At 39.1% G+C, this 15,108-nt stretch overlaps 1 protein-coding gene across 1 annotated transcript in view; it reads right to left on the minus strand.

The window, feature by feature from the left end:
* The window catches only part of SLC9C1 (solute carrier family 9 member C1), a 173,010-nt gene that overhangs the window by 29,535 nt on the left and 128,367 nt on the right, over positions 1–15,108 (minus strand). The window contains exons 16-19 of the mRNA XM_007947443.1: positions 13,031–13,216; positions 7,202–7,351; positions 6,926–6,977; positions 4,760–4,908 (exon numbers count right to left, since the gene is read on the minus strand). Of these exons, the coding sequence (XP_007945634.1) occupies positions 4,760–4,908; positions 6,926–6,977; positions 7,202–7,351; positions 13,031–13,216 (537 nt within the window). The remainder of the gene's footprint in view (positions 1–4,759; positions 4,909–6,925; positions 6,978–7,201; positions 7,352–13,030; positions 13,217–15,108) is intronic.

Below are 15,108 nucleotides of genomic sequence, written 5' to 3' on the forward strand. Positions count from 1 at the left end.
ATCCTGTTACCATTTCCTTTGTTGCTGTTGTTTTAGTATTTGCTGGGTATTTGTGATTGTCCTCTTTTTTATTGTAATATGAAGGTTTATCATTTTTCTTTGAGGTTACCTTATGATTTATACTTTTCTCCCTGAGTTTAGAACAGTCTATTCTGTCTTGCAACTCTCTTAACTTCCTTACTATTTAGAAGTTCTATAACTGCACAGTCTTTTCCCTCTTTTTGTTTGTAGTTGTCCTCGTTTGCCAATTGATGTCTCTGGTTCCCCGTTCATAATCTTGTATTCTCATTTTATTTTGGCTATGTCCTCTGGATGGATTCAAAGCACCAACCTTTTGTCTGGCCAGTAGTCAGTACTTAGCCATTTGCACTACTGAGGGACTCATAGATCACTACTAAATTTCCTTTTAACTATCAGTTTATTGATTATGCAGCTGATAACAGAGAACACGTTCAAGCAAGAATTGTAAGCATTATGGAAAATATAGAATAAAAAGCTAAGGATCTCTTCATCTTCCCTTTATTCTTCTCATTCTTTCCTCCAGATGCACTCAATATAAAAAGTTTGATATATATCATTCTAGCTCTTTTTACTAAATATTACATTGTTGTTGTTGTTATGTGCCATCGAGTCAGACCCGACTCACAGCGACCCCTCCTTGGGTTCTGAGGCAGTATCACAATAGAAGTAGATTGCCTAACCTTCCTTTCGAGGAGTGGCTGGTGGGTTTGAACCACCACCCTTCTGGTTAGCAGTCAAGTGCCTTAGGCACTATGCTACCAGAGCTCCCAAATATTACATAGGTATATGTATATAGAAATTTAACAAAATCTGTGAACTTTTCATGTCAGTATATATTCTTAATTTATATATAATGTTCATTTTCATGGGTGCATCACACTTTACATAATTACCCCCCAAGTTGATAAACATGTAGGTTATTTCTAACATAATGTGTTCGAACATACATACGTCTTTGTTTTCTTTTGAATATCTGTAAAATTTTGACACATAAAATTGCTGATTCAAAGGGTTTCTGTTGTTAGGTGCTGTCAAGTCATGACACTACATACAACAGAATTAAAGCCTAATTGTATGCCACTTCACAATCCTTTCTATGCATGAGTCCATCATCTCAATGTGATGTCTGTCAATCCATCTAATTGAGGGTGTTTCCATTTTCCTTTGAACCTCTACTTTACCAAGCATATTATCCTTCTCCAGGGAATGGTCCCTTCTGAAAACATGACCAAAATAGGTGAGATGCAGTCTGGCCATTCTCATTTTCAAGGAGCATTCCAGCTGCACTTCTTCTAGGACAAATTTGTCAGTTCTTCTGGTAGTCCATGATTTTTTCAGTATTCTTCACCATTACCACAACTGAAAGGCATTGTTCTTGTTACCTAGTGCTGCTCTGACAGAGATATACCACAAATCGGATGGCCTTAACAAATAGGAGTTTATTCTTACAATTTGGAAGCTTTAAGTCCAAGTTCAAAGTGCCAGGCTCTAGAAGCTGGGTGAAAGCCCCTCAACCTTGGGGTCCAGCTCTGCCTCCTGCTCCCAGCCACTAGAGCTAGAGGCATTTCTTCACTCAGACAGCTGCTGGCTGCTGAGGCTGAGAAGCCCCAAGGTTGACAAGTAAAAAAGGCAGAGTCCTGATGTTACCAAACCACACGGCAGACCATTAACTTAAGTCCATTGTAAGTCCCAAAGTTGGCAGAGCATGATATACTGCTCAACAAAGACATGGCAACTTTCAGGGTCCAAGTGTGCCATAAGCTAGAAACCATTCCCAAGGCTTCTCCTTATATACTGGAAGCAGACCACATCTCAAAGGTAGCTATTCAGCTGCTTGTGGTAGATCCCACCATGGAGTTGATTGCCAGTCTCATCATGGGGAACACCTACCACCAGCTGTCTAGCCACTTAACCAGGCCCAGCCAAGGTGACACAAAATGTAACCACCACAATTCCAACCCTTGTCAACTTGGCACCTGTACAGAACTTCAGTGGGTGTTATCTGTACAGGTCTCCTTCACTGGGTGGCTCCAGTCCCTTAGTTCCTGAGTGGTGACCTCACCCCCTTGGCCTGGTGGGTCCCGTTCCTCTCCCTCTTGGGAATGGCAGCCCCACCCCCTCACTCTTGGGCAGCGGCTATGGCTCCATCCAACTGCCTCACATGAATGAGCAGCCCCACACTCCAGAACCAAGTTGGTGAAGGCCTGGCTCTTTGAAACCTAGGAGGCTGTGGTCATTCCATCCCCACAGGCCATGGTCCTACCCTTTCAGGATGAGGCAGCTCTGCTTCCATTTCCTTGGTCTCTGCTTCTGCCAATTAATGCCCGAGGGCAACCCACTCCGCCAGGAATCTTCTTACCCCAAAGGACATTTAGCTTTTTTGTCCGTGGGCTGGCCAGCCTGCTACTCCATTTCAAGTCGGTCTCTTCTACCAATTAATGCCTGAAGGCAACCCACTCCACCAGGAAGCCACCTAACTGAAGGCATTAAGCATTTTCCTCTGTGGGCTGGTAAGGCTATCGCTGTCTCATGCTGGTTCTCTTGGCTCTGCTCCTGTCGTCTCTCATGTTGGTCTCTTGCTGCTGGCTGCTGAGGCTGAGAAGCCCCAAGGTTGACAAGTAAAAAAGCACAGTCCTGATGTTACCAAACCACACAGCAGGCCATTAACTTAAATCCTTTGTAAGTTCCAAGGTCAGCAGAGCACAGCAGGCTGCTGAGCAACAACACTGCTACATGTAGGGTCCAAGCATGCCATAGGATAGAGACCATTCCCAAGGCTTTTCCTTATATACAGGAAGCAGACCATATCCCAAAGGCAGCTACTCAGCTGCTTGTGGTTGATCCCACGATGGAGTTGATTGCCAGTCTCATCATGGGAAATAACTACCACCAGCTGCCCAACACTCATAAGTGTTGTGTATTTTGTGTTAGGTTCATACTTCAATATTTAGAGTTTTTAATTGCTATTGTGAAAAGCATTTTCTTCTATATTTTCTTATTGTTAGGGCAGAATTTTCTATACTGACTTGTTTCTGAACACTTCATCATTCTTACTGATCCTGTGTTTCTTTTTTCTTCTTCTTTTAAATTTTATTGTGATTTGATTAAAAGTTTACAGAGTGAACTGGTTTTTCATTCAATTGTCCATGCATATTTTGTTATGTGACATTAATTGCAATCCCCACAATGTAACAACTCTCTTCCTAGTTCCTCTCTGTTTCTCATTTCTATTTGTCCTCTTTGCTATCCCTTTCTGTCTTCTAAGCTTTGTCCCTTGGCAAGTACTGACCTTTTGGTCACAGAAGGTTGACTGTTCTAAGGGGTGTGTACCTCCCTAGTGTTATTGTTCACCTTGTAGGCCTGTCTATTGTCTGGCTGAAAGTTGAGCCACAGAGGGTAGGTTCAGTTCCAGGCTTGAAGAGTAGCTAAGGGCCAGCTTTTATTAGACTAGTAAGCATGGTCTTTTGTAAGATTTTGAGTTTTGTTCTACATTTTCTCCACTCTATCCAAGATCTTCTACTGTGATCCATTTCAAAGCAGTTGGTAGTGGTGGCCAGGAACTATCTAGTTCTTCTGGTCTCAGGGTCTTGGAGACTGTGGTTCTCATGATCCATTAGTCCTTTGGACTAATTGTTTCCATATGTCTTTGATTTTCTTCACTCTGCTTTGCTTTGGACAGGGAGAGACCACTAACTGCACCTTAGATGACTAATCCTAAAGCTTTCCAGTTAACTCTCTAGGATTTTTAATTTAAAAATTTACAAATATATTTTCTTAAATTTCCATCTCTCAAATTCCTTTCCTCCCTTCTTGTCCTGGCTAAGATTTCTAGGTTTCTCATTCAATACTTGGAATGATGGTGGTCCAAATATTTTGCCTTCTAATACAAGTTCAGGAGTGCTTGTGGCATAATGCCTAAGGCACTTGACTGCTAACCAGAAGGTTGGAGGTTCAAACCCACCAACCACTCCTCGGAAGGAGGATTGGGCAATCTACTTCCATAGTGATACTGCCTCAGAAACTCAGTGAGGGGTCGCTATGAGTTGGAGATAACTCGACGGCACATAACAACAACAACAATACAATGTTCACTGCATATTTTTAATAATGCCCTTTATCAAACTAAGGATGGTCCTTTCATACTAGCCTGCTAAGAATTTCTTGAACATTCTGAATGAGGCCTGAACTATAACAATTGTTTTCCATTTATTGTTCTCTTTATAAATGAATTACATAGCTACTTGATGGAGATAAAAATAGTTATATATTTTTTAATTCTGTCAGACTCAATGGTCAACTATTGTATTTAGGAGTTTTGTGTATGTTTTCACAAGTATTAAAGCTTTATGATATTTTTTTTTTCTTTAATTATTCCCAATTTGATATCTTATAGAATGAGTTAGAACCCTTTCTATCTCTATTTCAGTGTCACAGATAATTCCCAGGATCATATTAACACTCAATCTATCCCTGGATGAAGAATAGGTTCAGCAAACCCTTGCTTTGTGAACAAAGCTGAGAAAGAGACGGTCCCTCACTGGCAATAATGGGAAGAGAAGCTGACTACTGGGTCTGTAGAAAGGAGACTCTCTATGGTGGTGCTCGTCTTTAGAAAATTATTTTGAGTTACATGTTCATGCCTCAGGATTGTCCTATATTGGAAAGAAAAGTAGGTTTAAAGACCATAAATGACTATATGTCAAATAAGTATGTTCTTTTTGAAAATATTCTCTCTTACCTTAGTAATTTCAGAACTTTCACTTTTATAAATAACTCCTTTTAACCTGAAAACCTTCACTATTTCTCTAGCTATATTAAGCATGACATTAATTTCTTCCTTTGTTTTCATAGCGACGGCAATTTCTGGATGATCATACTCTAAGTAGCCTGAAAATAACAAAATATTTTCAGAGGAAATAAAGACAATGTTTTAAATATTTCATGTGAACATTAGTTAATATTTCTGCTCCAACCCATAGAGTATGACACTCACACAGGGAAATTTATCTCTCCCTGATGGAAGTGCTGCTGTCAATCACTGCTTACCAATAGCACCAGAATTCTGTCCTCCAGTTTCCTTGGAAACAGATCATGGCTGTGCTTAAGCCCATGGAGAATAGGCAGCACCAGTCCTAGGATTACATGGATCTCCTACATTGGATACAAAAAGGCCATTCTGGGTTTTCAGTCTCATGACCCACTTTCCTTTTGAACCAGGACTTTTGTGCTCAGATATTGTTCTGATTAAGTGATCTTGCTCAGCCACTTCATCTGGATGGCTTATCCACCCATGTTCTCTTGCCTATCTGATTTGGATTCCCAGATACTCTAGTTTTTCCACTGGACTCTATATTTTGGGGTTTGTGTTGGTAGTGCCTCTTGTCTGGCTTGAGAACTCCTGTCATGCTAGGTGCCTCTAGTCTGACCTCATTTCCAGGTCTGGCTTGTTGTGTCTTTTGCTATCCACTATCTGGTACCAAACCCTACTTTATTCCTCATACATGAACTCTATATTATTGGGGTGGTGGTGTCTTAAACTTATTTTCTAGCTTCTGTAATATGATGTTTTCATATCTATGTCAAGTAACCCCTTCTCCACCCATGTCTACTAGGTCTAGATAAGAAGCTTCCTACTGTCATCTTTGGTAAACGGCTCAAGCCTAAGGTGAGAGTTTCAGATACAGCTCACCAAAAAAAATCTCCACACACTCTGACTTCTCCTTGTCATGTTTGACACAGAAACCACAATAAAGGTCCTTGTCCCCAAGCCTGCTCTATCTCTGCCTCGCAAACGCCCCCTGTGCTTTCCCCATGTGCCTTTGTCAGATGTGTGGTGAACACCAGGGACTATGAATATATTTTTAAATATTTCCTTTCTCTCTCTCAATTCACATCTGACCTTATTACAACTCAGATATTATGTTTATATCAAGTTAAAATAATGTGTCTGTTTCACTTCCAGGTTATTTTTTGCACCAGGAGGATGATCTTCAATTTTATGGTTCAGAATGTTGATATGTTTGGGCATTGAATCTCCCAGCAACCCTGATAGAGACCTGCAAGACACTCTTGTGTTATCAACTCATTATAAGGTCTAAGCCTAGGAGTCCCTGGGGGGTAGCCAAAAGTTTGGATGTTCAGTCCACCCAGCAGTGCCTTCGAAGAAAGGCCAGGTGATCTAATATGAAAAATCAACCATTGAAAACCCTACGAAGCAGTGCTACTCTGACACACATGGAGTCTCCATGAGTTGAAACTGACTCAATGGCAACTTGTTTTAAAGCCTGAAAGCAAGGTTGGCAGCTCTTTGGCAGTGGAGTTAAAGGGTGGCTTCTTCCTTTCTGTGACTCAGGAAGGCACATGTACACCTGCTTTGGAAGAGAATCAAATTTATAAGGTAGATAATGGCATCTATAATCATGGCACACTAATATGTATTCTTTAAACAAACATTAAAAGGCCTTCATTGTGCTATAATGCTGAGAGAAATGTGGAGAGGTAATATTACATTATTCCCACCTAAACTAGAAGATAAGAACATTTTGACCATTGTTTTTTCTGGTTTGTTATTATTATTGTATAACAAAACAAAACAAACAAACAACCAAAAATCTCACTGCCATTGAGTCTGTTCTGACTCATAGCAATCCCCATTGGGTTTCTAAGGCTATAAATCTTTATGGAAGCAGACAGTCTCATCTTTCTTCTACAGAGCAGTTGATGGGCTTGAACCACTGAGCTTTGTGTTAACAGCCAAATGACTTAAACACTACACCACCAGAGCTCCTTATTGTTAGTGTATACATTTCCTCAAAGATCAGTTTAGTTATCAAAACCATTGCCTTTCTGAAGTAGTGATGGTAAGAAAGAATTATGCTGAACATTTAGGGTGCAAGGTACCTACCTAGTTCTTTCATAGCACGTGCCGTATTTCTTGTTATCCGCTTTAATAACATCTACAGAACAAAAGAAATGTTACACTCATTGGAAAAATGGACAGTTAGAAAATAGTTTTACATTGGCAACTGATGAATTTTTTACTTAAATTATAACTTCAAAAATATGATAGAGAATTTTTCAGGGATTAGGCAGAATAAAAGACAAGAATATGATGGGGAGGCTAGCTGAGGTCAGGGGATGGGAGATGGAACCGTTTTCTTAGTATTAAGATTTTCCTCACCTGTTTAACCTGTTTAGAGTTTGAAATCTGATCAATTACACTCATTATGTCTGCTTCACCTTGGACATAACCTTTTAGTATAGCATACTTAAAGGACAGCTCTTGACTCATTCTTTTATCTATTAGTTGCACCAACTTTGGCGTTACAAGCTGAAAAAACAGGAACACCATTTAGTAGAAATTGTAACAATGTTCCTTAATTATATGTTAATTAGTTTAACCAGTATACTTCTCCCCCCAAAAATAAAAAGAAAACAAACTCTCTGCCCTTGAGTCGATCTGACTTATAGTGACCTCTCTTTGGATTTCCGAGGCAGTATTCCTATGGAAGTAAATTGCCCAATCAATATAGACAATAAGAAATGAAGCACTCTCAAAGGTAAACTACAATAACCTGCCAAGGTTCTTACTTATTTTATAATATATACAGTTATATATTTTATAATATATATATAGTTACTTCATAGCTATAGTTATTTCTCTGTAACTAAAAAATGATTCCAACTCATTATGACCAGTTTGGGTTTCTAAGGTGATAAATCTTTACTGAAGTTGCTGGTGGGTTTGAACTGCCAACCTCCTGGTTATCAGTCAAATGCCTTAGAAACTGTGTGACCAGAGCACCTTAATAATGTTGGACACCTATGTGAAGTTTATGACTTAATTCTTCTTATTTCCCTTAAAGAAAATTCGATGCTATTTTCAACTGGTTAAAATTCTTAGAAAACAATGTAATTAATCTCTGGCACTTAGGTTTCAGTAATGAAGTCTATGAAACACTTCTGTGTTTGCATATTAAATCTCCTACTAAACTTTCTAGTAGGTGTCCCATTGGGGTTAGAACCCTTCACAGCTTTATTCCTTGTTAAACCCCACAATTAACTTCTTTGGTCTTCATTTATTTGTTGAGGATTTGTTTATCCTTTATCATCGTTCAATGACCCTCTCTTCAAAGCTGGTTGTTCCCTGCCCATGCTCCACAACCCCCATATTTTACTCCCCAACAATGTGGTATATGCATGAACTTGCCAGAAGGAGTACATAGGAATCAAAATGACTACATCTGTGGAAAGAAGTGATAGAGAAGCTCAATATCTTCAGCCAAAATAAGGCCAGGAGCTGACTATGGAACAGACTATCAGTTCAAGTTGAAGCTGAAGACAATTAAAACAAGTCCATAGAGCCAAAATATGACTTGATTCTATCCCTCCTGAATTTAAAGACCATCTGAAGAATAGATGTGGTGTACTGAACACCAATGACTGAAAACCAGAGGAGTTATGGGATGACATCAAGAATCAATAAGCAGCATCATGATAAATGGAGAACATATTGCGGTTGTCAAAGAATTCATGTTGCTTGGTTCTACAATCGAGGCCAATGGAAGCAGCAGTAAGGACATTAGATGATGTGTGGCACTGGGCAGGTTGGTTGTGAAGGAACTCTTTCAAGTGCTGAGGAGCAAGGATGTCTCCTTGAGGACTAAGATGTGCCTGATACAGGCCATGATATTTCCAATTGCCTCGTATGCATGTGAGAGCTGGGCAATGAATAAGGAAGACCAAAGAAGAGTTGATGCTTTTGAGTTGTGGTGCTGGCGAAGAATGCTGAAGGTACCATGGACTGCCAAAAGAACTAACAGATCTGTCCTGGAGGAAGTGCAGCCAAGAAGCTCCTTAGAAACGAGGATGGCCAGACTTCATCGTACCTACTTTGGTCATGTAGTCAGAGGGGACCATTCCCTGGAGAAGGATGTCATGCTTGGTTAGGTGGAGGGGTTGATGAAAGAGGGCCTTTGATGAGATGGATCGACACAGTGGCTGCGACAATGGGCTCAAATATAGCAAGGATCATGGAGCTGGTGTGGGATCGGGCACTGTTTTGTTCTGCTGTGCATGGGGTCGCAATGAGTCGGAAGCGACTCAATGGCACCTGACAATAACATCAAGAACATCATCCATGAAGAAAGCAAAAGGTCATGGAAAAGACAGGAGAGGAAGAAAAGACCAAAATGGATGCCAGAAGAGACTCTGAAACTTGCTCTTGAACAGAGAATAGCTAAAGCAAATGGAAGAAATGACAAGATAAAGAGCTGAACAGAAGATTTCAAAGAGCAGCTCAAGAAGAGAAAGCCGATTACTATAATGAAATGTGTAAAGACCTGGAGTTAGAAAACCAAAAGGGAAGAACACACTCAGCATTTCTCAAGCTAAAAGAACTGTGGAAAAAATTTAAGCCTTGAGTTGCAATATTGAAAGATTGTGTGGGCAAAATATTGAACGATACAGGAAGCATCAAAAGAAGATGGAAGGAATATACAGAGTCACTGTACCAAAAAGAATTGGTTGATGTTCATCCATTTCAGGAGGTGGCATATAATCAAGAACCAATGGTATTGAAGGAAGAAGTTGAAGCTGCACTGATGCAAGTGGTGAAAAACAAGGCTCCAGGAATTGATGGAATACCCATTGAGATGCGACGCTGGAGGCACTCACTTGTCTATGCCAAGAAATTTGGAAAACAGCTACCTGGCTGACTAACTGGAAGATATTCATATTTGTACCCATTCCAAATAAATATTATTCTACAGAACATGGAAATTTTTGAACAATATCATTAATATCACATGCAAGTAAAATATTGTTGAAGATAATTCAAAAATGGTTACAGCAGTATATTGACACAGAACTTCCAGAAATGCAAGCTGGATTCAGAAGGGGATATGGAGCAAGGAATATCATAACTAATGTCAGATGGATCTTGGCTGAAAGATGTTTACTTGTGTTTTATTGACTATGCAAAAGCACTCGATTGTGCAGATCATAATAAATTATGGATAACATTGAGAAGAATGGGAATTCCAGAACACTTAATTGTGCTCATGAGGACTCTGTACATAGACCAGGAGGCTGTTGTTCAAACAGAACAAGGGGAGACTGCATGGTTTAAAATCAGGAATGGAGTGTGTCAGGGTTGTATCCTTTAGCCACACTTATTCAATCTGTATGATGAGCAAATAATCCAAGAAGATGGACTATATGAGGAAGTGTGTGGCATCAGGACTAGAGGAAGACTCACTAAAAACCTGCAATATGCAGATGACACAACTTTGCTTGCTGAAAGTGAGGATGACTTGAAGCTCTTACTGATGAAGATTAAAGACTACAGTCCTCAGATCTCAACATATACAAAACATAAATCCTTGTAACTGGGCCAATAAGCAGCATCACAATAAATGGAGAAAAGATTGAAGTTTTCAAAGATTTCATATTACTTGGTTCCACAATCAACACCAAAGGAAGCAGCAATCAACATATTAGATGACTTATTGGGCTGGGCAAATCCATTGCAAAAGATCTTTTTAAAGTGCTGAAGAGCAAAGATGTCTCTTTGAAGACTAAGACTAACCCAAGCCATGGTATTTTCAATAGCCTCATGTGTATATGAAAGCTGGACAATGAATAAGGAAGACTGAAGAAGAGTTGATACTTTTGAGTTGTGGTGTTGAAGAATACTGGAAGTACTGTGGACTGCCAGAAGAACTATCAAATCTGTCCTGCAAGAATTGCACCGAGAATGCTCCTTGGAAACCAGAATGGCCAGACTTCATCTCACCTACTTTGGTCATGTTGTAAGAAGGGAGAATTTCCTGGAGAAGGATATTGTGCTTGGTAAAGTGGAGGGCCAATGAAAGGCCCTCAACATGGTGGACTGACACAGTGGCTGGAATGGTGAGCTCTGGTATAGCAAGGATTGTGAGGCTGGCACAGGACCGGGCAGTGTTTCATTCTATTGTACACAGGGTCACTACGAGTCAGAGCCAACTCGATAGCACTCAACAACAACAATCACTTGGCACCAATCATAAAAAAAACTTATACTCATTCTTCAAGATTCCACTTAAATATGTCCTAATAAAGGAAGTCTTTTCTATCCCACAGTATTCTGTGCATACCACTATCTTGCACAGAACAACACTGGAATATATGGATTTCTTGTCATATTCTTCTACAAAAATCCAAAAAGTTCTATTAGGACAGAGACTATATCTATTTTTTCATCATATTCCTAGGGCCTACCATGTGATACAAGATAAAGTTTCAAGGTTTCTTGAATGCATAAAAAAAGTTTTCTTAAGTAGTTTAATAGTTCCTTTATCTAAAGGGGTTGACAGTATCTGTATATTCTCCTATCAGGAAGAATTAACTAGTCACTGGAATGCATCAGACTTTCCTTACTCAGGTCAAATCACACACTAGCATTACATACAGTCCCATATCACACTGAAAGGGAAAAGGCTATTGTTTCATACATTTAGACTTGGTAGATTTTTTGGAGCATATCTCTCAGTGGCAAGAGACATTTATAAACATATGCTTTGAAGCTCTAAATGTAAAGATTCTAATCTGTTAGCTTTATTGCCGCATGTTTTGTTTAGTTTTCTATCTCCCACAGTGAGATACATATATATATTGTTGTTGTTGTTGTCATGTGCCGTTGAGTCGGCCCCGACTCATAGCGACCCCTCCTTGGGTTTCCGAGGCAGTATCACTATGGAAGTAGGATTGCCCAACCTTCCTTCCGAGGAGTGGCTGGTGGGTTTGAACCGCCAGCCTTCTGGTTAGCAGTCAAGCGCCTTAGGCACTATGCTACCAGAGCTCCCTATATATATATATATATATATATATATGAATATGTGTGTGTGTGTGTACATATAAGTGTGTGTCTTGCTTGCTTGCTTGTGTATGAATAGAGAAAGAGAGAGCTATGGAGAGGGCTATAGATTGAATTGTGTCCTCCAGAAAGATATGTGGAAGTATTAACTCTTGTGCTTATGAATGTGACCTTGTTTGGGAAAATGAGGTTTGTTTTGAAGATATTATCTGTTAAGTGATCCCATAGTAGGTTGGATCCTAATCCTGTCCTCTTCTTAATTGTGTCTTATAAAAGGGGAGAACAGACATGGAAACAAGTGGGAAGATAGACACCATGCAATCACAGAAGCAGATGCATCTGTAAGTAGCAAAATATACCAAGGATTGCCAGCAGGCACCAGAAACTAAGAGGGAGTATGAAATAGTTTTCCTGTCAAGGCCTGCAAAAGGAATTGACATGCCAAAGTACTGATTTGGACCCCCGTAGAATTGTGAGAAAAATTTCTATCCTTTAAGGCCATTCACTTGAGGTATTTTGTTATGGCAGCCCTAGGAAAGTGAGAGATAGACTCTATCTGCATCCATTTTTACTTCATACGCCTTGCCATGAAGAAATGAGTCTCACATCACTGAAATCACAGAGAAAATATATAACTACCATTCATTATTATTACAGAAAGGATTTTTTACATTGCATTAGTTAACATATTAGATAATCAAAAGTAATTTTTGATGCATGATTCCAGAATAGTATATACAACTACGTAAAACTGAAAGTGCATTTTCTTGTTTTTTGATTTATATGAATGCATGCTATATATGCTTTGCCACTGTGAATGAGTTGCCTAGTATTTTGTTTTGTTGATTGATATTCATCTTTTAATGCCTAGGTATGTATAAGATAAACATTATTTTGGGCTTAATTTGTATTTACATTTATATGGAATTTTTCATGTTCTGTCCTCTATTCAAAGAAAATCTGTGATGAGTAGTTGTATACTCTCATGTATTAAATGAATTTCCAGTATTATTTTGGTATTCTTAATATAAGATGTTAGACAAGCATGAGCCCAACAGAAAGTGGTAACTATAAGACTAGTAAGCTAATTTTACTCCATATTTCGTGAAACAATTGAAGAGAAACTTGAAATTGCATGATTTGATTGTTCTTTACCTTCAAGATACGTAGTAAACGAAGTAGTTGAACCATTTTAATAATGTCTGTTATTTTAATGATATAAAAATTGTATGTATTGACCGTTTTCTCACCAAGTGCTACATCTATGATACCAACAAATGTAATTGCTAACTCAAAAATGTTCCAGGTACGTACAAAATATTCCTTCCTCATAGCTGTTATCTGTTGATTGAAAAAGAAATCACATTATTTTGTTTGTTTTTGCTTCTATCACATCATTTCCACAATAACAGAAATATCAAACATTAGATTTTCCCCTGATCTACCTTAAGAGTTTACTTGTCTGGAATACCAAGGAAATCAAAATTAAACAAACATACAAATCAAATTCATCATTTTCTTGGAGTAGAGAAGAGGAACACTCATAGGATTATTGATTTAGAATTGATGTAAATGTTTAAGTGCTTGACACTAACCTAAAGATTGGCAGCTCAAACCCTCTCAGCTGTGCCGCAGATGAAAAGCCTGGAGATCCACTTTCATAAAGGTTACAGCCAAGAGAACCCTAGAGAGCAGGTGTAGTCTGTAACACGGGGGCTTGCCATGAGTCAGGACTGGCTCAACAGCAGAAGGTTGTATAGTACAGGTATAGGTGAAAAGAAATGAATTTATAGAATAATATCAGAAAGAAGTAAAATGTCACTAGGAAAATCCAGTAATAGATTTTACCTTGTTTATTTGAAAAAAAAAAAAAAAAAGGAAGTGTTTATTGAAGCATACTAAAGCTGAGAGAGTGTAAGGTGACAAAGATAATTGTGGCTTCTGGCTTAGGAAATTGGATTTCTAGTGGAATTCTGAATTATGAGTAAGTTTGTTGTTGTTGTTGTTAGGTGCCAATGAGTCGGACCTGACTCATAGTGACCCCTCTTTGGGTTTCCAAGGCAGTATCACTACAGAAGTAGTTCCCATAGCATCCCATGTATACCTCTATTATAATACTTAGAATATGTATTTATAATTTTGATTAATTTGTCTTCTTTTTTAGGCTGTTACCTCTACCTTCACTTCACTCTAATTCCAAGAAGTTGTAGGAGACACACATAATCTTGTCCCAGGAAAAGTTTATGCTCCACTATAAATTAAGAAGTTGTCATACTTCTTTATAAGCAGGTCCTAGCATACCCACCAGCTACTCCTTGGAAGGAAGGTTCAGCAATCTACTTCCATAGTGATACTGCTCTGGAAACCCAAGGAGGGGTTGCTATGAGTTGGGTCCGACTCCATGGCACATAAAAACAACAGTGTATTTATAGGAGCTCTGGTGGTGTAGTGCCTAAGGCATTTGACTGCTAACCAGAAGGCTGGAGGTTCAAACCCACCGGCCATTCCTCAGAAGGAAGATGGGGCAATCTACTTCTGTAGTGATACTGCCTCGGATACCCAAGAAGGGGTCACTATGAATCAAGATCGACTCGAGGGCAGTGAGTTTGTTTGCTTGTTTGTTTTAGTATATTTATAGTAGTAAAGAGCCACTTTTTAAAAGCCTGCTTATATTTGGTCAGGATGAGGAAACTCCATGGCTGAACCTGGGAAGCAGAAGACCAGATGCTGATCTTGTGAGGCCTTGCTCAATTCACCATTTAACTTCTGTAGATGTCTCATTTCCTTCTAATTGAAATAAAGTATTGACTGGATCATTCTCTAAGGTATTTTGGAGGGTACTAGTATAAAGACCAAAGTTTTATTTAGATGCCAAGTAATCAGAAATGTGAAGGAGTTATCCGGAGGTCAGAAGACAGGAAGGGAAAAAGGCTGGTATGAGCTTCAAAGGAGGAAGTCCTTGTTGAACGCTGTTGTCAAAGAAAGGTTGGAAGCTCTGATAAAGCCACCCTCTGGCCCAAAGATGTGGGGGAGTGATCAGTGAAAGTATCCTCTCTTCTATGCAATAATAATGATGTATCTGCAGTACAGTTATTGTGTCTTAAGGTAGTCTGACTGAATTAGGGCGACTTGGCTTTGATAGCAGCTCAACCTTGGCAAAGTACATAGACTAGTAGTGTTAGAGAAATGTGCATAGATCACATGGCCAATTCTGCCTTTTTTTTTTTTTTTTT

The sequence above is a fragment of the Orycteropus afer genome, unplaced genomic scaffold (genome assembly GCF_000298275.1).
Source record: "Orycteropus afer afer isolate SDZICR_OR568_19922 unplaced genomic scaffold, OryAfe1.0 scaffold00184, whole genome shotgun sequence".
In the NCBI taxonomy this organism is placed as follows: domain Eukaryota; kingdom Metazoa; phylum Chordata; class Mammalia; order Tubulidentata; family Orycteropodidae; genus Orycteropus; species Orycteropus afer.